We start from the raw sequence: 27,916 nt of genomic DNA, 5'->3' as shown, positions 1-27,916 counted from the left end.
GGAGGCTGAAAAAATTTGGTTTTTCATCTACAACACTCACAAACTTTTACAGATGCACAATCGAGAGCATCCTGTTGGGCTGTTTCCCCGCCTGGTACGGCAATTGCACTGCCCTCAACCGCAAGGCTCTCCAGAGGGTAGTGCAGTCTGCACAACGCATCACCGGGGGCAAACTACCGGCCCTCCAGGACACCTACAGCACCCGATGTCACAGGAAGGCCAAAAAGATCATCAAGGATAACAACCACCCAAGCCACTGCCTGTTCACCCCGCTATCATCCAGAAAGCGAGGTCAGTACAGGTGCATCAAAGCTGGGACCGAGAGGCTGAAAAACAGCTTCTATCTCAAGGCCATCAGACTGTTAAACAGCCATCACTAACATAGAGAGGCTGCTACCAACATACAGACTCAAATCTCTGGCCACTTAAATAAATGGACTTAATAAAGGTATCACTAGTCACCTCAAATAACGCCACTTTAATAATGTTTACATATCCTACATTACTCATCTCACATGTATATACTGTATTCTACACCATCTACTGCATCTTGCCTTTGCCACACACCATCGCTCATGGTGTGTGGCAAAGGCACACACCATGATTCTACTCTGTAGAATCTGCACACTGCGACTTGCAATGTAATATAATTTGCCCGTTTTTGATCTGAATTCCTTTATTTCAGCTCATAATGTCATTCTAGGTTTCAAAATGAAACAGTGCTTTGTATGAATCACAGAAAGCCATCAGACGAGAATCATGCATGCTATGCAGATTTCTTCTATCAGGCAGTGTGAACTGTGAAGCCAGAATAGGAAAAACAAACGGGCTTAGGAATGCATTCTAGGTCAAGGTGAGTCTGTGTGTGAAACTGAATACGCAGATATACTGTAGAGTAGATGTGTCTCAGGGTTGTGTGCGTAGGCGTGTTTGCAGGGCCAGAAAACAAGGAACTGAGCTCTAAAAAGCACCTGTGAATGAACAACAGTGCACTTTGGAACTGCTGATACGCTCTACACTGAATCCACAGTTTTCGCAGGATCAGGTGTGAGCCCCACAGTCAGAGTGGGGTGTTGTGGCTAATGCAGAGGTCGCTAAAACAAGAGAACGAAGAAACCAGAGAGGAGCATTGGAGCACCACAGATCTGACCCTGTAATATGAAGGTAATACTATACATGAAATGGGACAGGACAAGTTACAACGCCTTCCAATTTGTTCAATTGCCACATACCTGCATGGCTTTGTATGTTCTTCAGTTGGTGAAAGGTGGTTATACTGTATAAGATAGTTATTGGTTTGAATCCAGATAAGAATTTCAAAAAGTGTACAACAGGTCAAATGTTTTGTTGTGTTGTATGTGTGTTGTATGTGTGTTGTATATCCATTACCATATGGTGCTGTTCCTTTATGTGCACGTAATTATGTCCTATTTCAGCGTTTCCCAAACATGGGTTTGTAATAGAAACTATGAAATAAACAATTTTTAAAATGTGCTTGGTTCACAGAACCGGGGTTACCTCAGTAACCTCCGGTAGCCGCTAGATGTGGTTGTAATAAACAGAGCGGTTTCTATTTCCTTCCTACAAATGTGACTCTATCTTTTGAATGGTTTAAGCTACAAAATATTATGACCCCATCACTGAAAGATAAGACTCTAAGGAACATGCATGTTTCCCTCTACAATGCCCACAAGCCGCGCAGGACTCATTAAAACAGAGTGGACAAGACAAGGCACTAAAGCAGACTGGGGAGAAAATAACATCATCAATGAGGATGTTCTTACAGAATTATTGCCTGATGATCTTCTGAACTTCCCAATACCTTTCTGATGCATCTCAGTCACTTCAAATCATACCTCTTTCAGATTGAAACGCTGTAAAAAGTCAGACTGATTTGTAATAGACTTATAGCGCCAATTTAAAAAAAAATTGACATGGTGTGTAAACATTTTTTTTTTGTAATATCAAGATTGGTTCGCAGGCCCAAAAAGTTCAGGAACCCCTTTAGTTTAGTTTTAGTTTATTAATTTAACCATTTAAAAAAACAAGCACACATAAAACTTGAAAAAGCCATACATGCACATGAATAAAATCATTGAGGATAACACACAATAAAGTCTGGGACTTATTTCCATTGTGGTCCTCTTGAGACAAGATGGCTAGACAAGATCCAACACAGTATGGCAGTGAAATAATAAAACAAAAACAGAGAAGAAGAACATCTATCTCATCATTCCAGTTACATCATAGGGGTTATTCATATGGGTAAAGAAGACATCAAAAATATTTGTAATTTATTTTTAAAGCTCCCCAGAGAGGACGTTGTTTTTATAAGCAGAGGCAACTCATTCCATTCTGATGCTCCAGTATACAAGAAAGTACCTTTCCCAGCATTACTCCTGAACCTGTATAAGCACACATCAGCAACACCTGCTCTGGTGCTGTGATTGTGTGCAACCCTAACACGAGGAAAGTAATCACTTAGATATCTGGGTGCAGGACCATAAATACTCCTGTAAACCAAACCTAGTCTAATCTGGGACACCCTAGCCTCAGCAGGCAGCCAGTTTAGTTCCTGAAAGCAGCTCCTGCCTATATGAGTACGTGGACTCACCTTCAATACTACCCTGATCAGCTTATTCTGGGCTATCTGGAGCTTCCCCTTCATAAGTTTAGATAAGCCCCCAAACCAGGAAGTACTAGCATAGTTAAAATGGCACTGAATGAGGGCAGTAGCTAGCACTTTCATGGAGTCCTTATCAAGCATTGAACTTTCTAGCCAAAAACTTAGTCCTGGCATTAACCTTCCCTAGCATCTTATTGGCTATGCTCACACCTCCCAAGCTTCCATCAAGGATACATCCCAAGTAGCTAACAGAGGTTTTAGTAGTCAGCACCTCACCCCCTAACTCCACTCTGATTTCAGACGACCTACACAATTTAGGTCTGGATCCAAAATAATTGCTTCAGTTTTCCCTAAGTGCAGAGATAGCTTATTATCTCCAAGCCATTTGCTAATGTTAGTAAGCTCTGTGCTAAGTATGCTCTCCAACATAGTTTTACTTTTGTGAGACACCAGAAGTGTAGAGTCATCCGCATAAAGAAAAAGACGGCAAGAACAAGCATCTTTCATATCGTTAATATACAATAAAAACAGCTGAGGCCCAAGCACGCTCCGTTGCGGAACGCCACAAGTCATTGGTTTTGCCTGAGACAGTGAACCATTAATCGCTACTACTTGCTCCCTTCCTGATAAATAGGACTTTACCCAGCCTAGAGGGATACTGCTTAATCCCAGTGCCTCCAGTTTGGAGATTAGGAGACAGTGGTTAACTGTATCAAAGGCCAAGTGTAGGTCAAGCAGTACCATTCCACACAGATTTCCCTCATCAATCTATTTCCTGATGAAGTCAGTCAAGTAAAGTAGACATGAATCAGTAGAGTATGTTTTTCTAAAACCCAACTGAAAATCATACATTAGACCCTGTTTGTTAACATATTCATGCATTTGCTCATGTACAATTCTCTCCAGGATCTTTGATGTTACACAGAGGATAGATACAGGCCTATAATTTCCAGGGTCAGACTATCCCCTCTTATACAGAGGTATAACTTTAGCTTGTTTCATGTCCCTGGGAAAGGTGCCTTGTTCAAGAGAGAGATTAACGATATGCGTAATACAAGGGCCAATTTGCTCAGCAGAATCTATAAGAAACCTTGCAGGAATATTATCCAGGCCTGTGGCTGGATAAACTCTGCCAGCATACTGACTATTTTGGCTGTTTCTACCTTTGCAAAAGAAAAAGAGTTTGGCTGAACCCCTAACTTTACATAATACTTCTTAACTTGGTTGCTTCCACACAAACCAGAACTGGTGGGCAGCTTGCTAACCAGCTTGCTGGCAACAGAAGTAAAAAAAGAGTTGAATTCATTGGCAACCTCTGCTTTTTCATATACCATCTCCCCCTTGATGTTCAGTCCAATACTGTTTAGTTTGTTTTTGGTAGTACTACTACAGCCTCGTTCCTTAAATGATTTCCAAAGCTTTTTAGGGTCATTTTTGTTCTCAATTATTTTCTCAGCAAAGTAACCCCTCTTAGCTTCATCCATCCTGCTCTGTGCTTCATTTCTGTGATGTTTATATAGGACAAAATCATGCTGCTCTTGAAAGTTCATTTTTTAAAGGCCTTATTCCTTGCTTGGATAGATTCTAGAATCTCATGATTAAACCAAGGGCTAGATCTCTGCTTTACCCTGACCCGTCTAATGGGAGCCATCACATTCACCACATCAAGGAATCTACATTTAAAGACTTCCCAGGCACTGTCTACCCCTACACTATCTAGCACAGGTGACCAGTCAATTTGACCCACTTCCTCCCTAAACTTTTCAACACAGTATTTTTTGAGTCCTCTAATTCTAACGGTTTTGTGACACTTAAATATATCTTAAAAATCCTGCTTGTGCAAAATGTAATAAAATGATCACTGATTCCATATACTATTACTCCACTCTGCGAGTCCACTCCCTCTCCACTCCCTGTCATACAGTATATACAATATGTACACAGCACAAGAGCTCAAATGCAGCACTTTCATTTTGTTCGCTGTCGTGAACACAAACATGGATATTAGAGTGCAGGTCCGCAGATTAAACTGTCCCCAAGGGGAGAACAGCTTTACTGAATATGCAAAATGTTGTAAAGTGAAACTTGACCGAGGAGAATGACCTATTATGACAAATAATGTTTAAGGCACATACAAGTGGGGAGAAGAAGTATTTGATACACTGCCGATTTTGCAGGATTTCCTACTTACAAAGCATGTAGAGGTCTGTCATTTTTTATCATAGGTACACTTCAACTGTGAGAGACGGAATCTAAAACAAAAATCCAGAAAATCACATTGTATGATTTTTAAGTAATTCATTTGCATTTTATTGCATGACATAAGTATTTGATCACCTACCAACCAGTAAGAATTCCGGCTCTCACAGACCTGTTAGTTTTTCTTTAAGAAGCCCTCCTGTTCTCCACTCATTACCTGTATTAACTGCACCTGTTTGAACTCGTTACCTGTATAAAAGACACCTGTCCACACACTCAAACAGACTCCAACCTCTCCACAATGGCCAAGACCAGAGAGCTGTGTAAGGACATCAGGGATAAAATTGTAGACCTGCACAAGACTGGGATGGGCTACAGGACAATAGGCAAGCAGCTTGGTGAGAAGGCAACAACTGTTGGCGCAATTATTAGAAAATTGAAGAAGTTCAAGATGACGGTCAATCACCCTCGGTCTGGGGCTCCATGCAAGATTTCACCTCGTGGGGCATCAATGATCATGAGGAAGGTGAGGGATCAGCCCAGAACTACACGGCAGGACCTGGTCAATGACCTGAAGAGAGTTGGGACCACAGTCTCAAAGAAAACCATTAGTAACACACTACGCCGTCATTAATTAAAATCCTGCAGCGCACGCAAGGTCCCCCTGCTCAAGCCAGCGCATGTCCAGGCCCGTCTGAAGTTTGCCAATGACCATCTGGATGATCCAGAGGAGGAATGGGAGAATGTCATGTGGTCTGATGAGACAAAAATAGAGCTTTTTGGTCTAAACTCTAAAGAAGAAGGATGAGTACAACCCCAAGAACACCATCCCAACCGTGAAGCATGGAGGTGGAAACATCATTCTTTGGGGATGCTTTTCTGCAAAGGGGACAGGACGACTGCACCGTATTGAGGGGAGGATGGATGGGGCCATGTATCACGAGATCTTGGCCAACAACCTCCTTCCCTCAGTAAGAGCATTGAAGAAGGGTCGTGGCTGGGTCTTCCAGCATGACAACGACCCGAAACACACAGCCAGGGCAACTAAGGAGTGGCTCCGTAAGAAGCATCTCAAGGTCCTGGAGTGGCCTAGCCAGTCTCCAGACCTGAACCCAATAGAAAATCTTTGGAGGGAGCTGAAAGTCCGTATTGCCCAGCGACAGCCCCGAAACCTGAAGGATCTGGAGAAGGTCTGTATGGAGGAGTGGGCCAAAATCCCTGCTGCAGTGTGTGCAAACCTGGTCAAGAACTACAGGAAACGTATGATCTCTGTATTTGCAAACAAAGGTTTCTGTACCAAATATTAAGTTCTGCTTTTCTGATGTATCAAATACTTATGTCATGCAATAAAATACTAATTAATTACTTAAAAATCATACAATGTCATTTTCAGGATTTTTGTTTTAGATTCCGTCTCTCACAGTTGTAGTGTACCTATGATTAAAAAAATACAGACCTCTACATGCTTTGTAAGTAGGAAAACCTGCAAAATTGGCAGTGTATCAAATACTTGTTCTCCCCACTGTATATGTTGAGTTTTCTCTTTCCAAGAGAAAAGGTTTAGCCTACAGTTGATGCTTGAACAGTGCTATAAAGTTTCTAGTCTTACTCAATCAATCAATCAAATGTATTTATAAAACCCTTCTTACATCAGCCAATGTCACAAAGTGCTGTACAGAAACCCAGCCTAAAACCCTAAACAGCAAGCAATGCAGATGTAGAAGCACGGTGGATAGGAAAAACTCCTTAGAAAGGCCAGAACCTAGGAAGAAATCTAGAGAGGAACCAGGCTCTGAGGGGTGGCCAGTCCTCTTCTGGCTGTGCTGGGTGGATATTATAATAGAACACGGCCAAGATGTTCAAATGTTCATAGATGGCCAGCAGGGTCAGATAATAATAATCACAGTGGTTGTAAAGGGTGCAACAGGACAGTATTACCTGGTAGAGTTTCTCACACCACAGATGTTTTACCGCTGATGCACCTCTTTTGTGTTTGCTTCAGGCCAATGGAACCCAAGGAGATGGTGTATACCTTTTTTTATTATATTATTTTACCTTTATTTAACTAGGCAAGTCAGTTAAGAACAAATTCATATTTTCAATGACGGCCTATGAACAGTTAACTGCCTTGTTCAGGGGCAGAGCGACAGATTTTTACCTTTGCAGCTCAGGGATTCAATCTTGCAACCTTTCGGTTACTGGCCCAACGCTCTAACCACTAGGCTACCCTGCCGCCCCATGTATATCTTTATCTCTGACGGTCATTGTTGGGAATGAGGCATACTGAAACAAAGCATTATTCGGATATCAATGCCTGCTCCAATGTTTGTTTATACACAGACATTGTTGATAAAAGGTGTTTTTGCAATGTTTGTTCAAATTTTCACGGATAGTTTGCATAAAGATTTGGAGAGTTGTTTGTGTGTGCAGGGATTAGGAGGGGATCTATTCAGTGAGCCGAGTGTGTCAGTCATCCATACTCTATTCAGACAGTTTTTTTCTTAGTGCTCTTCTCTGCCGGTAATTATATCTGAATGCAGCTCGGGCTTTCTTGTCTCTAACAATGCCGGGAAGATAACACGACCATGTTAGGGCATTGCTGTTGCTGAGATCCCTTGTCGTAGCAGGGTTGTATAATAGTGTATCTAATTTCATTTCAGTCTGAAATTCAACAGACAATTTATCAATCTGTCTCATCACCCTTTCTGTCAGATTCTATTCAGGTCCTGAAACTGTTACTATAATTGGAACAGGAGTTCTGACATCATTCTTAGCCGTGTAGGTTGTCGGTCAGCAGGGTAACACACTATGGGTCTGCCTCAATCCTCCATCCCTCGCTTACTGTCACTCTTTGAACATAACCCTTAATCCCCACCTATATGTGCCTGGTACAGCCCCCCTCCAGATGTTCAGTCTGTCTTAATGAGACTGGTGCTCCTAATAATAACTCTTCCTCCCTCCCCTCCCCCCAAGGTCGCTACAACAACCACTGAGATACAGACACACAAGCCTAGCCCATCCGATCAAACGCAACCCCTTTCCACACCTCGATGAGACTTGTTAACAATGCTACTACAGGCAATGTGTGAAAATTATGTTAGCTTTTTCATAAAAGCATGAAACTTGGTACACTTGTATAGTTTTGGGTCCTGGACATTTTCAGAAAGGGAGCCATCGCAAAAACGCCTCTTGGCAGCCAATGTTATTTTCTGCCATAGCCGGTCAATCCATTTTATTTCATATGATTACAATGGTAATATGAATATGGATTACTGCCAGTACAAGATCATAAACAGTTTCGATTATTATATAATGGTCAACGGGGCTGAGCCATGGCAAAGCTATCAAATTAAATCGCTGTTTCTGAAAACGTACAAAATAGAATATCATTTTTTTATACATAATGCTGGAAAGTGAAGCTCAGTTTGGGGGTAATGCCATCAACCATTTTTTAGTCAACCATTTTTGATTCGGCATCACCAAAAATGTATGGAGTCAGCCATTGACACCAAGCTGAAGGCAGGAGCAAGCAAGATTCTGAACGGGACAAGAATTCCCCATTCTCACTTCATAGACTTCAAGGCTTTTGCTAGTATACCTGGCGAAACTCTCTGGAAGATCTTGAGATCCGATTCAATATATACTAATCAAGGTATACTATTTTGACCACTTTGAATGCAGTGTCATTATGGTCAAGTCTGCGCGGTTCACTGTGCAGTCTGGAGTGAGACAGGGTTCCATCATCTCTCAGATCCTCTTCCTTATTACTATTGACTGGATCATGACCAAAACCACATCATACAAACGCAGAGATATTCAGTGGACCCTGTTCTCCCAGCTGGAAGATCTCTAAACTTCGCCAAAAACCTCACATTGTGCATATGCCCAAGTCATCCCATCTGGAGATCTGATAAAAGATCTGATCAATTCAGCCTCAAAACAAATACCCCCTATATAACAGCAATGTCAGTTCTATTGTATGCTTTGTCCGTGTATGTCGACAACTCTCAGGCTAGGGTCTTGTACACTCTGATCTACTATGACCCTGTTGGTCATCCATGTGCTTATTATAATTCGTCTTGCCTAAATGAACAACTGTCTGGTGGTCAGATGTACTCTGCTGTACTTTCTTGCCTAAATTGACAGCTTGTCACAGCTCGCACTCCAACCTTTTACTATGTACAGCTAAAGAAGGTTTCTTCCAGCCACATAGCTGCTGCTTGCTCTCTGGGGTCTCGGCCGGGTTGTTGTAAAGCACTCTGTGAAAATTGTTGTTGTGAAAAACGCTACGTAAATAACATTTGTATTCATTGATTTTGATGTGATGCGAAATGAGCTTGATTGATGTTATATTGACTGCTAGTGCCATCATAAAGAAGAATTGGGAAGTGTTCAAAAATGAAAATGTTCTGTTCTGAAATATAAGTTGAGGAGTGGTGAGTGGCATTTGGGTCCAGCAATCACTTGAGGTACATACCTGCCCATGAAATCACCCAATGAGCTCCCTGGGTGCAGACCAATCCAATGCCCTTCCTGTGTTCTGTAAATTTAAGCAGTGTCACACAGTATCCACTTTCATAACCAGGGGCAAGAAGACAGCAGCTGTATGGCTTTTGTGGAAGGACCCGCTCACACTTTCTATGCCACATACATGATATTCTATTGTGTTGACATTGTCAGAAACTGCAATTTTATTGGATATTCTTCCATGGCTTACCATGGTGGTCCACTAGTATATAATCATCTGAACAATTTATTATGTTGTACATGGCAACATTGTAATCCGTGACCATCAAAACATAGGAGTACACATCACCTTTTCTGTGTTCAACAAATACGAAGTAAAATACATTGTCCGGTTATGGCAGAATAGAAAAATGTCCGCAACGGCCACCAGGAGGCATTTATGCGATGGCTCCCTTTCTGAAAATGTTCATGCTTTTATGAAAAAAATTAGGCACATATCACCTGGACTATAAACAACAATATTTTTTATCTATCTCAGCAGCATGCACTAGGCACAGCTAATTAGGAAGATCAAAGGTTATTTTTGTTCCCTCTGCTAGATAAATATTATATAATTTGACCCTCCATGTACAATTACAATATCCCAAACAAGGACATTTGATATGTCTAACAGGCTTTGTCATGACTGCCTTTTGTTTGATCACACATTTTCTGTCTTCCAATCAAACACCCTCTCTGCCTGTATTTTTCACCAGTTACCGTGGTGAGGATAGGTCCTTTACTGAATGTCCCCATCCCCTGATCTTCACCCTCCTCTCGCACAGCCAATGGACTCACACTGTTGCATTTGAATGTTGTCCAGGAGTGTCTGACTCTCATGTTATCAAAGCAGGATATAGTATGTCGGTTGCCCCTGGATACTAATCTACAGTCAGTTTTGCATTCCCAATTGTTAAGGTTATGATTTGGGAAAGGTAAGCTGATCCTAGATCTGTGCTGAAGGGAAACCTTATGAATTACAATAAATACTGTTTTATAGTGTCCTAGCTATCTAATCCATTCTACCACATAGTACTACAATACTCCCATACTCCCATTACTTTTCATCTTAATATGCCATCTCAAGCAAATTACATTCATGCTTTTCATTCGTTGTCATGCAAAGACGGACATACAGTACCATGGCATGTGACATCCATGTAGAAGAAGTAGACTTAAAATCACATTGTTCTCTTGTAACTTGACAACTATGAGCACTGTCAATTCCAGGTGGACATGTTTTCACTGTCTGTCGCCACCCAGCAACTTAGAAAATGAACATTCATCCGGGTCCCATTGAGTATTGCAGTTTCCATAGCAACAGGGACAGAGTGATGGAGAGTGGTCGAGAGTGATGGGGAGTGTGTCAGGGAGTAGGTGAGGTAGGAGTCGAAATAATGTGTGTGTGTGTTCATGTGTGTGTGTGGGGGGGGGACCAAGAGAGAGAGGAGGATGAGAGAGAAAGAGGAGGATAAGAGAGAGAGAGAGAGCAAAAGAGGAGGGTGAGAGAGAAAGAGGAGGATGAGAGAGGGAGAGAGAGTGGAGGAAGAGAGAGAAAGAGGAGGATGAGAGAGGGAGCGAGAGTGGAGGAAGAGAGAGAGAGAGGGGAGGATGAGAGAGAAAGAGGAGGATGAGAGAGGGAGCGAGAGTGGAGGAAGAGAGAGAGAGAGGGGAGGATGAGAGAGAAAGAGGAGGATGAGAGAGGGAGCGAGAGTGGAGGAAGAGAGAGAGAGAGAGAGGGGAGGATGAGAGAGAGAGAGGGGAGGATGAGAGAGAGAGAGAGGAGGATGAGAGAGAGAGAGAGAGGAGGATGCAAGAGAGACAGAATGTCTGTGTGAGGGGGCGTTTTTTTCGCCATCAAACCTTCTATTTTTGCCAGAGCATTCATTCATGCAATTTCCTCTCTCTCTCTTCTTCTTCCAGGTAGATGGAGTGGCAATGAAGCTGTCTGCCTGACTGAGCATCTCCTCATTATCATTCCCCCTCCCCTCTCTTCATCCAATTCCCTAGTCCTATCTGCCATCCCCCTCTCCACCACATACAGAGCCAAACAACTACCACCACCGATCTCTAACACCATTGCACACACACATAGAGACACACACACACACACACAAACACACACACACACTACCCCTCTCTCCTGGGATACGATTTGAAGATTCGCAAGTGCAGCCTCTCATTTGTAATCAGATGAAAGAGAGGATTATCTCAAGGTTTGCCCCATCTTGTTCCCGGCCAGGATAGAGGGACGGAGGAGGAAGAGGAGGAAGAGACTGGAGAGGAGGGAGGGAGGGGTCTGTGGATGGTGCGTGGCGAGAGGAGGTCACCTGTAGAGAACCACTTTCCTTTCCATTCAAACAACCTGGACTAATAGGTGTTTATCCTGGGATCCTGGGGGATAACTTGACTCTGACACACAGAGAGAGAGAGAGAGAGAGAGAGAGAGAGAGAGAGAGAGAGAGAGAGAGAGAGAGAGAGAGAGAGAGAGAGAGAGAGAGAGAGAGAGAGAGAGAGAGAGAGAGAGAGAGAGAGAGAGAGAGAGAGAGAGAGAGAGAGAGAGAGTAAATAAAGAAGAGGAACATAAGGCACGGATCTTATATTTTTTCTAAAAGGTAAGCAGGGGTTACAACAGAGACCTTTCAGGGTGAAAAAAGTGAAATCTCTGATGTTGTTGTTGTTGTTGTTGTTGTTGTTGTTGTGTGTGTGTGTGTGTGTGTGTGTGTGTGTGTGTGTGTGTGTGTGTGTGTGTGTGTGTGTGTGTGTGTGTGTGTGTGTGTGTGTGTGTGTGTGTGTGTGTGTGTGTGTGTGTACATGGTTGGGAGTGGGTGGGTGGGTGGGTGGGTGGGTAGAATTTACCTGCAGGTTATTTGGGGGAAGAAAGGAATGCAGGCCTTGAGTGAGTCAGTCAGTCCCCATCTGGCCCTGGTCTCATACACACTTCAGATACTTGGGGCATTATTATTGTTTAAGTGTGTCTATAGCATAGTAGTAGGAATATCCAGTTGTTGCATTGCGTGAGGTACATTCTGAAATATTCGAAGCATTTATGTAAAAAGAAAAAAGGCAACTAATGCATTTATCTGAATTCTTACACCTCTATTTTCAGACTACAACACATCAGGTGTTTGGTTCTGGTGTCAGTGGGCAAAGTGTTGGCATTCCTTTCTTTATTACTGACTGGCCGCATGCTCCTAAACCTTTAGGCCATATCATCTGCCTGCTTTGTCTATTTCCAGAAGTGATCTAACCTCTGCTTTTAACCAGCTTAGATGTAACCAATTTATAGGAGACAGATGATTTGTTGTGCCTCTGTGCTTAGTCACACTTTATTTGGATAGTCCGCATAGTCAACTATCTGTTCATAAGCAACTGCTAGCTAAGGTTGAGGTTGGGGTTAGGGTAAGGGTTAAGGTTAGGGTAAGGGCTAGGGTTTAGTAGATAGTTGAAATGTTACTGATCGTCTGTAGATGGTCTGTAGAGCATCTACAGATGGACTATCCAAAAAGTGTTACTCTGTGCTCTGTACTTCAGATCAGCTTACCCACTGACACCAGGCCCTACAGTGATTCCATTGCACAATGTTAAATGACTTACACAAACACATAATGTTGTAATTGACTGTGAAAACATTCAGCTTTGAGCTGTCAACACAGATGAATTCAAGAAATATATTGAACGACGCACAGAGACCATCATGCATGTCATGCATGTTATCCCAAAAAGACTCTTCATGTTGTTGCAGCTGCTTTCTTATTCAGTCTGTAAAGCCCTCACAGAGCCCCTACACGTTACTAATGAGGAGGTGTACCATGGGACTGGGGTGGGATGGAGAGCTACCATGGGGCGTTAGGCTCCCAGGGTAGAGCAGGCTCATTGGTGATGCTTTTAAAGCTAAACTGACCCTAGAGGCCTCTTATGTGAAGTAGAATAACAAGACACTAAATGGGAATGAAATGCAACATTTTAAAAAGCCCATAGAAGGGTATATAGAAAGGTCAAATTCAAATTCTATTGTTAATGTGCACCAGTCTGGTTTTAGATCAGGACATAGCACCGTCTCAGCAGCTATGCTAGTCTTAAATGATGTGTTAAATTGCTTAGATCATAGGAATCACTGTGCTGCCTTATTTACAGACCTATCCAAGGCCTTTGATACTGTCGACCATCCCCTCCTCATTCAAAGGTTGTCTGAAATGAGCCTCGGCCAGATGTCTCGCATGTGGTTTGGGAGCTGTCAGAAAAGGACACTGTGTGCTTTCTGATGGTGTCAAGTCAATATCACTAAAGGTGTCCTGCAGGGGATGATTTTGTGACCGGTCCTCTTTACTATTAATATCAAGAATATTGGTCTATCTGCAAAAAGCTGTAACATTCATCTGTATGCAGATGACACTGTTATGTATGCTGTTGCTCCTACTGCTGACCAGGCTATGTTGGAGCTGCAATCGGATGTTGTTGCCTTGCAGAAAGCCCTTGTTGATTTAAAACGTGCACTTAATGCGGGAAAAACTAAATGTATGTTGTTTTCTAATTCTCGTAGAAATATTTCAGATGGTTCTCTCAGCGAGCAGATTCCCGCCTATAAATATCTAGGCTTTTGGATTGACAATGTGAGATAAAAAAAAAAATGGATGAGCTAATTAAGAAGCTGAGATTTAAAGTAGGCTTCTTGTATTGAAGAGCACATAAAGAACATGTACGATACATACACAACGTATGTTTGCTGTCTTACACAGGAGCGTAATTCATTTACATGTTAAGGGTACATTTTGGCTGTATAGAACAAATATTTCAAGAGTCTAAATAAGAATACAATTTGGATAAAGCCACAGAAAAACAACAGAAACAAACAAAAACAACTGAAATTGTAAGTGTCGACGCTGGTAGAGACAAGAAGCAGGTATAGGGAGTGAACAATTAATGGTGACGGACAGGACAGCGTCTGGACAAAACACACAACGACATCAGTGCAGACACAGGGAACAAACGGGGAAGCAGACAGTTATATATATATATATATATATTTTTTTTTTTCACCTTTATTTAACCAGGTAGGCTAGTTGAGAACAGGTTCTCATTTGCAACTGCGACCTGGCCAAGATAAAGCATAGCAGTGTGAACAGACAACACAGAGTTACACATGGAGTAAACAATAAACAAGTCAATAACATGGTAGAAAAAAAAGAGAATCTATATACAATGTGTGCAAAAGGCATGAGGTAGGCAATAAATCGAATAATTACAATTTAGCAGATTAACACTGGAGTGATAAATCATCAGATGATCATGTGCAAGAAGAGATACTGGTGTGCAAAAGAGCAGAAAAGTAAATAAATAAAAGCAGTATGGGGGGTGAGGTAGGTAAATTGGGTGGGTAGTTTACAGATGGACTATGTACAGCTGCAGCGATCGTTTAGCTGCTCGGATAGCAGATTTTTAAAGTTGTTGAGGGAGATAAAAGTCTCCAACTTCAGAGATTTTTGCAATTCGTTCCAGTCGCAGGCAGCAGAGAACTGGAAGGAAAGGCGTCCAAATGAGGTTTTGGCTTTAGGGATGATCAGTGAGATACACCTGCTGGAGCGCGTGTTGCGGGTGGGTGTAGCCATCGTGACCAGTGAACTGAGATAAGGCGGCACTTTACCTAGCATAGCCTTGTAGATGACCTGGAGCCAGTGGGTCTGACGACGAACATGTAGCGAGGGCCAGCCGACTAGGGCATACAGGTCGCAGTGGTGGGTCGTATAAGGTGCTTTAGTAACAAAACGAATGGCACTGTGATAAACTGCATCCAGTTTGCTGAGTAGAGTATTGGAAGCTATTTTGTAGATGACATCGCCGAAGTCGAGGATCGGTAGGATAGTCAGTTTTACTAGGGTAAGTTTGGCGGCGTGAGTGAAGGAGGCTTTGTTGCGGAATAGAAAGCCGATTCTTGCTTTGATTTTGGATTGGAGATGTTTGATATGAGTCTGGAAGGAGAGTTTGCAGTCTAGCCAGACACCTAGGTACTTATAGATGTCCACATATTCTAGGTCGGAACCGTCCAGGGTGGTGATGCTAGTCGGGCGTGCGGGTGCAGGCAGCGAACGGTTGAAAAGCATGCATTTGGTTTTACTAGCGTTTAAGAGCAGTTGGAGGCCACGGAAGGAGTGTTGTATGGCATTGAAGCTCGTTTGGAGGTTAGATAGCACAGTGTCCAAGGAAGGGCCGGAAGTATATAGAATGGTGTCGTCTGCGTAGAGGTGGATCAGGGAATCGCCCGCAGCAAGAGCAACATCATTGATGTATACAGAGAAAAGAGTCGGCCCGAGAATTGAACCCTGTGGTACCCCCATAGAGACTGCCAGAGGACCGGACAACATGCCCTCCGATTTGACACACTGAACTCTGTCTGCAAAGTAGTTGGTGAACCAGGCAAGGCAGTCATTAGAAAAACCGAGGCTACTGAGTCTGCCGATAAGAATATGGTGATTGACAGAGTCGAAAGCCTTGGCCAGGTCGATGAAGACGGCTGCACAGTAATGTCTTTTATCGATGGCGGTTATGATATCGTTTAGTACCTTGAGCGTGGCTGAGGTGCACCCATGACCGGCTCGGAAACCGGATCGCACAGCGGAGAAGGTACGGTGGGATTCGAGATGGTCAGTGATCTGTTTGTTGACTTGGCTTTCGAAGACCTTAGATAGGCAGGGCAGGATGGATATAGGTCTGTAACAGTTTGGGTCCAGGGTGTCTCCCCCTTTGAAGAGGGGGATGACCGCGGCAGCTTTCCAATCCTTGGGGATCTCAGATGATACGAAGGAGAGGTTGAACAGGCTGGTGATAGGGGGTGCGACAATGGCGGCGGGGCAATCAACAAAGGGAAGTAGTCCAGGTGAGTCCAATGAGCGCTGCTGCGCATAATGATGGTGACAGGTGTGCATAATGAAGGGCAGCCTGGCGCCCTCGAGTGCCAGAGAGGGAGAACGGGAGCAGGCGTGACAGAAATGACAGATTAAGACCAGTACGATATGTCAAGAACTCTGACCAGACACCTGGTCATACAGTGGGGAGAACAAGTATTTGATACACTGCCGATTTTGCAGGTTTTCCTTCTTACAAAGCATGTAGAGGTCTGTAATTTTTATCATAGGTACACTTCAACTGTGAGAGACGGAATCTAAAACAAAAATCCAGAAAATCACATTGTATGATTTTTAAGTAATTAATTTGCATTTTATTGCATGACATAAGTATTTGATCACCTACCAACCAATAAGAATTCCGGCTCTCGCAGACCTGTTAGTTTTTCTTTAAGAAGCCCTCCTGTTCTCCACTCATTACTTGTATTAAATGCACCTGTTTGAACTCGTTACCTGTATAAAAGGCACCTGTCCACACACTCAATCAAACAGACTCCAACCTCTCCACAATGGCCAAGACCAGAGAGCTGTGTAAGGACATCAGGGATAAAATTGTAGACCTGCACAAGGCTGGGATGGGCTACAGGACAATAGGCAAGCAGCTTGGTGAGAAGGCAACAACTGTTGGCGCAATTATTAGAAAATGGAAGAAGTTCAAGATGACGGTCAATCACCCTCGGTCTGGGGCTCCATGCAAGATCTCACCTCGTGGGGCATCAATGATCATGAGGAAGGTGAGGGATCAGCCCAGAACTACACGGCAGGACCTGGTCAATGACCTGAAGAGAGCTGGGACCATGGTCTCAAAGAAAACCATTAGTAACACACTACGCCGTCATGGATTAAAATCCTGCAGCGCACGCAAGGTCCCCCTGCTCAAGCCAGCGCATGTCCAGGCCCGTCTGAAGTTTGCCAATGACCATCTGGATGATCCAGAGGAGGAATGGGAGAAGGTCATGTGGTCTGATGAGACAAAAATAGAGCTTTTTGGTCTAAACTCCACTCGCCGTGTTTGGAGGAAGAAGAAGGATGAGTACAACCCCAAGAACACCATCCCAACCGTGAAGCATGGAGGTGGAAACATCATTCTTTGGGGATGCTTTTCTGCAAAGGGGACAGGACGACTGCACCGTATTGAGGGGAGGATGGATGGGGCCATGTATCGCGAGATCTTGGCCAACAACCTCCTTCCCTCAGTAAGAGTATTGAAGATGGGTTGTGGCTGGGCCTTCCAGCATGACAACGACCCGAAACACACAGCCAGGGCAACTAAGGAGTGGCTCCGTAAGAAGCATCTCAAGGTCCTGGAGTGGCCTAACCAGTCTCCAGACCTGAACCCAATAGAAAATCTTTGGAGGGAGCTGAAAGTCCGTATTGCCCAGCGACAGCCCCGAAACCTGAAGGATCTGGAGAAGGTTTGTATGGAGGAGTGGGCCAAAATCCCTGCTGCAGTGTGTGCAAACCTGGTCAAGAACTACAGGAAACGTATGATCTCTGTAATTGCAAACAATTGTTTCTGTACCAAATATTAAGTTCTGCTTTTCTGATGTATCAAATACTTATGTCATGCAATAAAATGCTAATTAATTACTTAAAAATCATACAATGTGATTTTCTGGATTTTTGTTTTAGATTCCGTCTCTCACAGTTGAAGTGTACCTATGATAAAAATTACAGACCTCTACATGCTTTGTAAGTAGGAACACCTGCAAAATTGGCAGTGTTTCAAACACTTGTTCTCCCCACCCTACCTATGTTGTCTATATTGCAAGATTGATGTAATTCTCTTCATATCAGCAAGTTTAATAAAATAGGCTTATTTTATATAAATAAATAATATCTCTCCCTAAACAGCAGGAAGCAGGTTGTACAGGCAACCTTCCTGCCAGCTCTTGATTATGGTGACAGCATTTATCAGAATGCAACAACCACTACTCTAAAACCCCTGGATGCACTGTACCATAGTGTGCTTGGCTTTATCACAGGTAACAGGTTAAATACTCATCACTGCATCATTAATCAGAAGGTCGGCTGGACCTCTCTAAATTCCTGTAGATCACTTCATTACTACCTTTTTTGTTTACAAAGCTATGCTGCACAAGTTTCCAACTCACATCTCTGTTAAAGTAGAAAAATATGAGAAACCAAACCCTCTCACAGGGTTGGTTAACTTGAGGTCTCTTGTGTCTCTACCGACCTAGGTATATCAGCGTTTAGTTTTAACACAACCCCATGTTTGGAATCATTTACAATCCTCATTACATCTTGAATCCCTGGTGCCAATAGGGCAGTTTAGAACACTGATGAGGAATACATTCACTGAGGTGTGTTATGGTTGAAATAATTTCTTTGTTAAATGTAGTGTATCTGTAACTGCTGTATCTTGTAGTTGATTTTTTTACTGTTTTATTGAATTAGCATGTTGATTTGTGTCACGCCCTGGCCTTAGTTATCTTTGTTTTCTGTATTATTTTAGTTAGGTCAGGGTGTGACAGGGGGGATGTTTGTGTGTATTTGTCTCGTCTTGGGTGGTTGTATTGTATAGGGGGTTTTGTTGAGTGTATGGGGTTGTGTTCAGTATAGATGTTTAGGAAAGTCTATGGTTGCCTGGTTTGGTTCTCAATCAGAGACAGCTGTTTATTGTTGTCTCTGATTGGGAGCCATATTTAAGGCAGCCATAGGCATTAGGCTATTGTGGGTAATTGTCTATGTGATGTTGCATGTTTGCACTCAGTATTATAGCGGTCACGTTCATTTTGTATTGTTTGTTAAGTGTTCTTTGTTATTAAAAAGAAGAATGTATTTCTCTCACGCTGCGCCTTGGTCTCCTCACTACGACGATCGTGACAGAATTACCCACCATACCAGGACCAAGCAGCGTGGTAAACGGCAGGAGAAGCAGCAGCAGCAGCAGCAGCAGCAGGAGAGGCAGCAGCAGCAGCAGCAGGAGAGGCTGCACTATTTGGAGGAATGGACATGGGAGGATGAATTAGACGGCAAAGGACCCTGGGCAGAGCCAGGGGAATATCGCCGCCCCAAAGAAGAGCTGGAGGCAGCGAAGGCGGAGAGGCGCTATTATGAGGCGCTAGCACGGCAGAGCGGCTGGAGGCCCGAGAGGCAGCCCCAAAAATGTATTGGGGGGGGGGGGGGGGGGGCACACGGGTAGTGTGGCAGAGTCAGGAGTCAGACCTGAGCCAACTCCCCCTGCTTACCGTAAGGAGCCGGTCAGGGCGGAATTGGAGGTGAGCGACGCAGAGACAGTGAAGGAGTTAATGGGGGAAATTGGAGGAAAGAGTTATGAGGAAGGTGCTGGTTTGGTGCATGAGGCACGACATCCGCCCGACTGAACGTGTCGGGGAGTTGATGTCACCGGGGACAGCTCTCCATACTCGTCCTGAGGTGCGTGCTAGCCGTCTGGTTAAGACTGTGCCAGCCTCACGCACCAGGCCTCCTGTGCGCCTTCCTAGCCCTGAACGTCCTCTGCCAGCTCGGCGCTACAGCTCTCCCAGCCGTGCTTCCAGTGGAGAGAGGGGGCGTCGTACCGGGCAGGCACCGTGTTATGCGGTGGAGCGCACAGTGTTCCCGGTGCGTGTGCTTAGCCCGGTGCGCAACATCCCAGCTCCCCACATCTGCCGGGCTAGGGTGAAGATCCAGCCAGGGCGGATGGTGCCAGCCCTGCTCTCAAGATCTCCAGTGCGCTTTCACGGTCCGGTCTACCCAGTGCCACCTCCATGCACCAGCCCTCCGGTGGCAGCCCCCCGCACCAGGCTGTCTCTCCGTCTCATCGCTACAGAGTCTCCCGCCTGTCCAGCGCTGCCAGAGCCTTCCTCCTCTCCAGCGCTGCCAGAGTCTCCCGCCTGTCCGGCGCTGCCAGAGCTTCAGCCCCTCAGTCCAGAGGCGCCAGAGCCAATCTGCCCAGAGCCGTCAGAGCTGCCCGTCTGCCCAGAGCCGTCAGAGCTGCCCGTCTGCCCAGAGCCGTCAGAGCTGCCCGTCTGCCCAGAGCCGTCAGAGCCGCCCGTCTGCCCAGAGCCGTCAGAGCCGCCCGTCTGTCCCGAGCCGTCAGAGCCGCCCGTCTGTCCCGAGCCGTCAGAGCCGCCCGTCTGTCCCGAGCCGTCAGAGCCGCCCGTCTGTCCCGAGCCGTCAGAGCCGCCCGTCTGTCCCGAGCCGTCAGAGCCGCCCGTCTGTCCCGAGCCGTCAGAGTCGCCCGTCTGTCCCGAGCCGCCAGAGCCACCCGTCAGTCAGGAGCAGCCAGAGCCGCCCGTCAGTCAGGAGCAGCCAGAGCCGCCCGCCAGACAGGAGCAGCCAGAGCCGTCCGCCAGACAGGAGCAGCCAGAGCCGTCCGCCAGACAGGAGCAGCCAGAGCCGTCCGCCAGACAGGAGCAGCCAGAGCCGCCCGCCAGCCAGGAGCAGCCAGAGCCGCCCGCCAGCCAGGAGCAGCCAGAGCCGCCCGCCAGCCAGGAGCAGCCAGAGCCGCCCGCCAGCCATGACCTGCCAGAGCCGCCCGCCAGCCATGACCTGCCAGAGCCGCCCGCCAGCCATGACCTGCCAGAGCCGCCAGCCAGCCAGGATCTGCCAGAGCCGCCAACCAGCCAGGATCTGCCAGAGCCGCCAGCCAGCCAGGATCTGCCAGAGCCGCCAGCCAGCCAGGATCTGCCAGAGCCACCAAAGCGGGTATTAACTATGGTGGAGTGGGGGCCACGTCCCGCACCCGAGCCACCGCCGTAGGAAGGCCCACCCGGACCCTCCCCTTCTGTGTCAGGTTTTGCGGCCGGAGTCCGCACCTTTGGGGGGGGGGGTACTGTCACGCCCTGGCCTTAGTTATCTTTGTTTTCTGTATTATTTTAGTTAGGTCAGGGTGTGACAGGGGGGATGTTTGTGTGTATTTGTCCCGTCTTGGGTGGTTGTATTGTATAGGGGGTTTTGTTGAGTGTATGGGGTTGTGTTCAGTATAGATGTTTAGGAAAGTCTATGGTTGCCTGGTTTGGTTCTCAATCAGAGACAGCTGTTTATTGTTGTCTCTGATTGGGAGCCATATTTAAGGCAGCCATAGGCATTAGGCTATTGTGGGTAATTGTCTATGTGATGTTGCATGTTTGCACTCAGTATTATAGCGGTCACGTTCGTTTTGTTATTTTGTATTGTTTGTTAAAAGTGTTCTTCGTTATTAAAAAGAAGAATGTATTTCTCTCACGCTGCGCCTTGGTCTCCTCACTACGACGATCGTGACAATTTGGAATTGTTTGTTCTTAGGACACTATTGAGAATGAGACCCTGGTCTCAATTGGGCTCCCCTGAATAAATACAAGTAAAAAAACACATACAAAAATACATGTTAATAGATTGAGCAAAACATCCTTTTAATCATCATTCCTGTGTTGGGAAGCTTGTTGTTGGTTAAACCTGTTTCGTGTATACAGCATAAGGGTATTTGACTTAAAGGTTATGTGACCGAGGTTTAATACTGTAGCCGACATCGTATCATCACGCCATGTCACAAGTTAACACATCCAGTACCAAAGCTTTAGAGAGGCTACATTGGAGACATCCCTTAATGCTCTCAAAGAAGACACAGACAATCCTGTGTTTCTCCTTTAATCTAATGGAACATTGAGGGGCTGATCCAGACCTAATCTGACGGGCTAATCTCTGCCACTGTGAGTGAGGGACACCTGACCAGTCTGCTCATGGTGTAACAGATGTGATTGTACTTCGTAACTCAATTTATTTATTTTTATTTAACCTTTATTTAACTAGGCAAGTCAGTTAAGAACAAATTCTTATTTACAATGACGGCCTACCAGAAGGCAAAAGGTCTCCTGTGGGGACAGGGGCTGGGATTAAAGAACATTTAAATAATAACAATATAGGACAAAACACATCACGAGAAGAGAGACACCACAACACTACATAAAGAGAGACCTAAGACAAGGTAGCAACACAAAATGACAACAACATGGTAGCAACACAACATGGTAGCAGCACAAAACATGGTGCAAACATTACTGGGCACAAACAACAGCACAAAGGGCAAGAAGGTAGAGACAGCAATACACCATGCGAAGCAGGCACAACTGTCAGTAAGAGAGTTTTTGAATGAAGAGATGGCGATAAAATGGTCCAGTTTGAGTGGTTGTTGCAGCTCGTTCCTGCAGCGAACTGCGAACTGAAGGGAAGTGTGTGCTTTGGGGACCTTTAACAGAATGTGACTGGCAGAACGGGTGTTGTATGTGGAGGATGAAGGCTGCAGTAGGTATCTCAGCTAGGGGGGAGTGAGGCCTAAGAGCGTTTTATGAATAAGCATCAACTAGTGGATCTTGCGATGGGTATACAGAGATGACCAAAAAATATATATTTTGGTATTTGTTTCATTAGTCCATTGTTGATATAGTCCCAAAATGTTTTGCATGTCAGCAATCATGTTTCCAAGATAAGTAACTTTCAAAATACAGAAATACAGCCGGTAAGATGCATTTAGCATCATATTTTGCATCATCGCAAACGTCAATATATTGATATGCAAGCAGTAGGTCCTGTTCTGAAATAATGCATTCCATTTTCATATTTACAATGTGTACGAATTTAAAAAACACATTATACAGGCTGTATTTCTGTATTTTGAAGAATATATATCTTGGAAACTTGACATGCTAAACATTTTGGGACTATATCAACATGAACTAATGAAACAAATACCAAAAGATAGTTTTGGTGTGGAGTTTCCCTATAACGTGTCAAAACACTTGGGCTAGACTTGACTTAAATTATTTAAAAAACATTGAAATTCTAGCTGTCAAGTCTGTCGTTACAGTACACTAGCTCCCAGCAGGAGGATGAGTCATCTCATAATGAATCAATTAGCATAGTACCAGATCACTGGTTTCATCAGGGAGTCCTCATGCATAGACTGTGTACAGTAAGCTCCCATTGACATAAATAAGAGCTTATGTCCCTGTCTGTTTCCATTGTGTTCCAGGGCTTTCCCATGGCAGAACGTGGGCATCCCGTGTCAGCACTATACCCACCAGGGGGCAGTGTTTCCCCTGACTCTGCCCTCTGCACCGACCCCCTCCTACCTCTCTCTAAGAGCTCCACAGATGGGCTGACAGGTCCTCTGAGGCAGGAGGAACTCAGGAAGGGCTCCAGTGAGCATACGGCTCCATGCTCCCAAAGAACAGGCAGACAGGGGCCTTCTCAGGCCGTCCAGCACAACATCCAACCGCACACATCTGACCGCGTGGACCCCAGGAATGCTGTCCGCCCTCACACAGCCCATCACCACGAGGAGGGCGTCACCAATCATGGTCACGAAGCCTTATCAGCCTTCGGAGAGAGCCAGGCGCCCCACCCCTTATCATCATCACAGAGAGACCTGGGAGGACAGGATCTATCCAGTCTGCCTGTCCAGAGGAGTCACTCAGATACGCTCCACATGCTCAGGGAGGTCCCTGCCCCTCCACCTCACAGTGAAAACAGCTGCCCTTCGTGCCCAGGGAGAGACTACCTTTCCCAGGATGCCTCTAGTAAGGCTTTCTCCACCTTAGCCTGCAAGCAGCCCTTGCAGCTCCAGCACTGCAATACAACCACAACCAACCCCACTGCCTGGAGACGGGGAAACGGAGGGGGAGGCAGACCCACACAGCAGCCTCAGGCCGGGTGTGTCAGGGTCGGTGCCCCTAGCCCCTCTAACACAGCCGCTAAGGTCGGCGGTGAGGCCCAACGCCTACAATCATGTGAGGAGGCCATCTGCTACTGCACTTTCGTCCACCCCCACGGGACGTTGAAGGACACTTTTGCGGCATACTGCCACCCCCAACCCATCACCACCCCTGCCCAGCTGCTGCCACACCTTCCGGGCACAGAAGCTGAGTTCAGGGACCAGAGGGTGCTCCCGCCTCACCTGGCGCCTACCCTCCTCTCCCTCCCTCGCCTCATGTCCTCCGTCAGCGAGACAGGGCTGGATGCCAAGCACCTGCTGCAATGCTGCAACCTCAATTGCAACCTCAACTGCTCCTGGGCCAACACTCTGCCCCCTAGTGGAGCCCTGCAGCAGGACATTCAGAAATATAGCTGTATGAGCAGCAACAATAGAGCCACCAGGGACACAGGGACCATGATGTCCCCCAGGGAGCTCAGGGACGTGGGGGTGCAGACGGGCCAGGTCCACGAGACGTGTCCGGCCCACGTGTTCCCCCAGGTCTGCCTGGTGGAGGAGAATGGGAATGAGAACGGGAACGGGAACAAGAACGAGACGGACACGTCCCAGAAGCCCCCAGTGAAGGAGGTGAAGTGGGATGCGGAAGGGATGACATGGGAGGTGTACGGGGCTTCTGTGGATCCTGCGGAGCTGGGCCTGGCCATCCAAAAGCACCTGGAGCTGCAGATCAAGGAGACTGCTGGCCGCGCTGCCAAGCTGTCCCGCCAGGATCCAGCTACATCCAGGAAGAGCAGCGGTGGTGCCATTGGCTGGAGGAAGAGGAGCGGGGTGTTGGGCTATATCAGAACCCCAGCCTGCTGCGCACGCTCCAGCACGGCCGTGGACTGAGAGGGGAAACCTGAACACCGGGTTCCATGGTCAAGATAGCTGTTGCTTTATTACACATCAAATGTGACTCCAATACACCAGAGATAGTGTGACCAGTCTGGATTAAGAGAATCTGTGTGGCTGTCAGAATCATGGCATGTGTACAACAACCTACCATCATATTGCTGAAAGAGGTGAATGGAAAGACAGTGAAAGGTTCCATTTGGATGGACTTTATTGGTAACGGTACCTTCATCATCACCGTAGATGCCAAGTGATAGAACAGAGTGCTGCCATAACAGTCATACAAAGTGATATAATGGTTTCTTACTCATTTAAGAATGAGTTATTTACTGGGGGGGGGTAACTCGATCTGAACAAGGGGTTTGTGTAAACGAACATGCTAAAAGATATAAACAACACAGTATAGGAAAATAAAGCTCCAATACACCACAGACTTCGAATCACCATGGCTAGAAATATGTGTCTATCTTCCTCTCATTTCTGATGCTATGATTCAGTCAAATTCTGTGTGAATGTTTGAAACATACCGTATACTGTATAGGATTTAGCACATGGTAGAGACCACAGAAATGTATACCGTTTCACAATCACTTCTACCGCTCCGTATTCACATGGAGAATATAGAAAAATTATCGCAATGCTGAATTGACAGTACGTCATTAGACTAGCATAGAGCAAGACTTAAACTGACCTTCGATGATTCATGCAACACTGTGATGCAGAGGAGAATACCGTGACATAGAGAAGGGGTTAACAGACTGGAGAATGTTTATTAAGAACGCAAACATCTCATCACATCATACAATATATTAATGCACATAACAATAGGTGAAATGGCCTGTTTGTGAATACATTTTTCATTCCATTTTTCAACTTCTCTTATATAAACAGTTATTGCGTTTGACCCTTTAATGCCAGGTAGACAAACTCATTCCATGGAGGGCGTAGTGTCTGCTGGTTGTTGATTTTCCCTGTTAATTAAGACCTAGACAACAAGGTGAGGGAAGTTCCTTATAATCAGTGGCCTTAATTAAACAATAAAGTACAAGAGAGGAGCAAAAACCCGCAGACGCTCAGCCCTCCGCGGAATGAGTTTGACATGTGCTTTCATGTATATGTTCTGTGTGATGATTGTCTTGTGGACTCAAAACCACAGCCAAATAATTATTTTAGTCATATATCTAACCAGATGGTTAAAGGTTAACTATTAACCAGTAAACAGTCATGGTGTTTATCAAATAACAATCACTGAAAAGACCCACACCTCTACTCTGAGTCTGAATTCTATCACTACTGTAACAGTATCTTGTCAATTTACTGTGCCATAGCAATGTACTGCATTGGTATTGTAAAATGGATGAGTTACAACTAGCCGGTTAGATTGATAAACCTGTCAAGTATGTAATTTACAACATATTGCATTCGCAAGAGATTTTGACCAATCACAACAAACACAATAGGTGCTATAACCTGATTTAAAGTTGCTTTTTACTGTCGCTACAATGCAGGAAGAATTGTTTAATCATGATATCAGTTGTATAATGTTGTGGAAAGTTATTTTTGTTTATTAAATAATGACCAAGCTTAGCATTAAAGGGCTCTTTTGTTTTTTACAGTATACTTTGAATACAATTAATTTATCCTACTTTAGTAATAATCACAAAGTTGCCATTTCAGGTCACAGCACAGGTTGTTCAGTATTGTTGGGTTTCTATTGGAGGCCGTGACACCAGATGGCAGGTTAAATAGGAGTCCTTATCAGTAGAATATTACTGCTGTTATCAAGTCTTTAAAACTCCCACCTGTATTGATGGTTATGTCCAATGTAAGTCAATTTGTAACTTGGCAAACCCAGTAATACCACAAATGAAGGGTCTCAGATAATGTGTTCTAGGCTACTGTTGATATCAGCAATAAAGTATCTTAGATGAAGTTGTGGTGGTGACATCAAGGAAACTGTGTTTCCCCCCTCTGTATTACTGAGCCTGAACTAACCTCTGGTGACACTAATGTCAGTTTGTAACACTAAGGCAGTCACTACAAAATAAAAATAGGTTTTTTCTCATCGTTTACCTTGCTGTAAAGTTATCAGAATCAATGTCACTGGAGTGGCAAAATTCACAAAATGAGAAATAATTTTATACTACGGAAGGTTCAATCTGCAATTGAGAGCTTTGACCATGCAGGATATCAACATTATAGTTTTAACCATGTTTTGAGGCTATACAGTGTTCATTTAGAATCAAGGGAGTAAAACATGCTTATATATTGGGTTCTGATGGCGCACAACAGTTGAACTAAGCTCATGAGGCATTTATACGTTATTTTCCTTAAGAATCAATGGTTGTATTTCAGTAATAAAAAATCTAATAAAAAATACGTACCAATCGAAGATTGCCCCTTTAAATGAAACTGCACGGTGTGTGTGTGTGTGTGTGTGTGTGTGTGTGTGTGTGTGTGTGTGTGTGTGTGTGTGTGTGTGTGTGTGTGTGTGTGTGTGTGTGTGTGTGTGTGTGTGTGTGTGTGTGTGTGTGTGTGTGTGTGTGTGTGTGTGTGTGTGTGTGTGTGTGTGTGTGTGTGTGTGTGTGTGCGTGTGTGTGTGTGTGCACATGTGTGTGTCCTCTGCTCCTGAGGAGGAGGTCCAGCTGTATGAGTTGGTACAGGAAGCCAGAGTTTGGTCCATTATGGCATCCACCAGAGAAAGGTATATAATCAGATACGCCAGAACACCACGGCGGCTGATGCCCATAGCACAGTGGACAAACACCTTGACTCCAGGACATACATAGTATTATACCTTAATAACCATTTTGTTTCAGAGCGGTGTATGTGTGTGTTTGTGACTGCACTCAGCGTCTTGCTTCATGGTGGTATAAATTAAATCTGCAGTGGGGTTGAAGTGAGGATGAAGGTTAAACTCTGTATCATCTGGAGCCTCCACCACACCAGTACTCCACCGGCAGGTCGCTATAGTAACCTGAGCCAGTGATGATCCGGTGACAGCCGTCCTCACTGTTTACGATGTGAGTGATACCCAGAGATGACAACAGGGCTTTATCACGAGCCGCAGCCCTGCGTATTACATACTGTTCTATAAACTATAGTTCTACACACACACACACACACACACACACACAC

The 27,916-nt window shown here is 45.0% G+C and overlaps 1 protein-coding gene and 1 long non-coding RNA gene across 2 annotated transcripts in view; one reads left to right on the top strand and one right to left on the bottom strand.

Moving 5' to 3' along the window:
* The window catches only part of LOC139562629 (uncharacterized), a 50,917-nt gene extending 40,096 nt beyond the window's left edge, over positions 1-10,821 (bottom strand). Inside the window, exon 1 of the long non-coding RNA XR_011672420.1 lies at positions 10,473-10,821. This is a non-coding gene — a long non-coding RNA (uncharacterized lncRNA). The remainder of the gene's footprint in view (positions 1-10,472) is intronic.
* Positions 990-27,170, top strand: LOC139562628 (uncharacterized). Its single transcript, XM_071380446.1, has 3 exons — positions 990-1,164; positions 11,255-11,946; positions 23,207-27,170. Exon 3 carries the CDS (start codon positions 23,216-23,218, stop codon positions 24,773-24,775), a length of 1,560 nt encoding a protein of 519 aa, XP_071236547.1. The 5' UTR covers positions 990-1,164; positions 11,255-11,946; positions 23,207-23,215; the 3' UTR covers positions 24,776-27,170.
* Positions 27,171-27,916: the final 746 nt, after the last annotated feature.

The sequence above is a fragment of the Salvelinus alpinus genome, chromosome 32 (assembly GCF_045679555.1).
Source record: "Salvelinus alpinus chromosome 32, SLU_Salpinus.1, whole genome shotgun sequence".
In the NCBI taxonomy this organism is placed as follows: Eukaryota; Metazoa; Chordata; class Actinopteri; order Salmoniformes; family Salmonidae; genus Salvelinus; species Salvelinus alpinus.
This window is presented reverse-complemented; position numbering and strand designations above follow the sequence as displayed.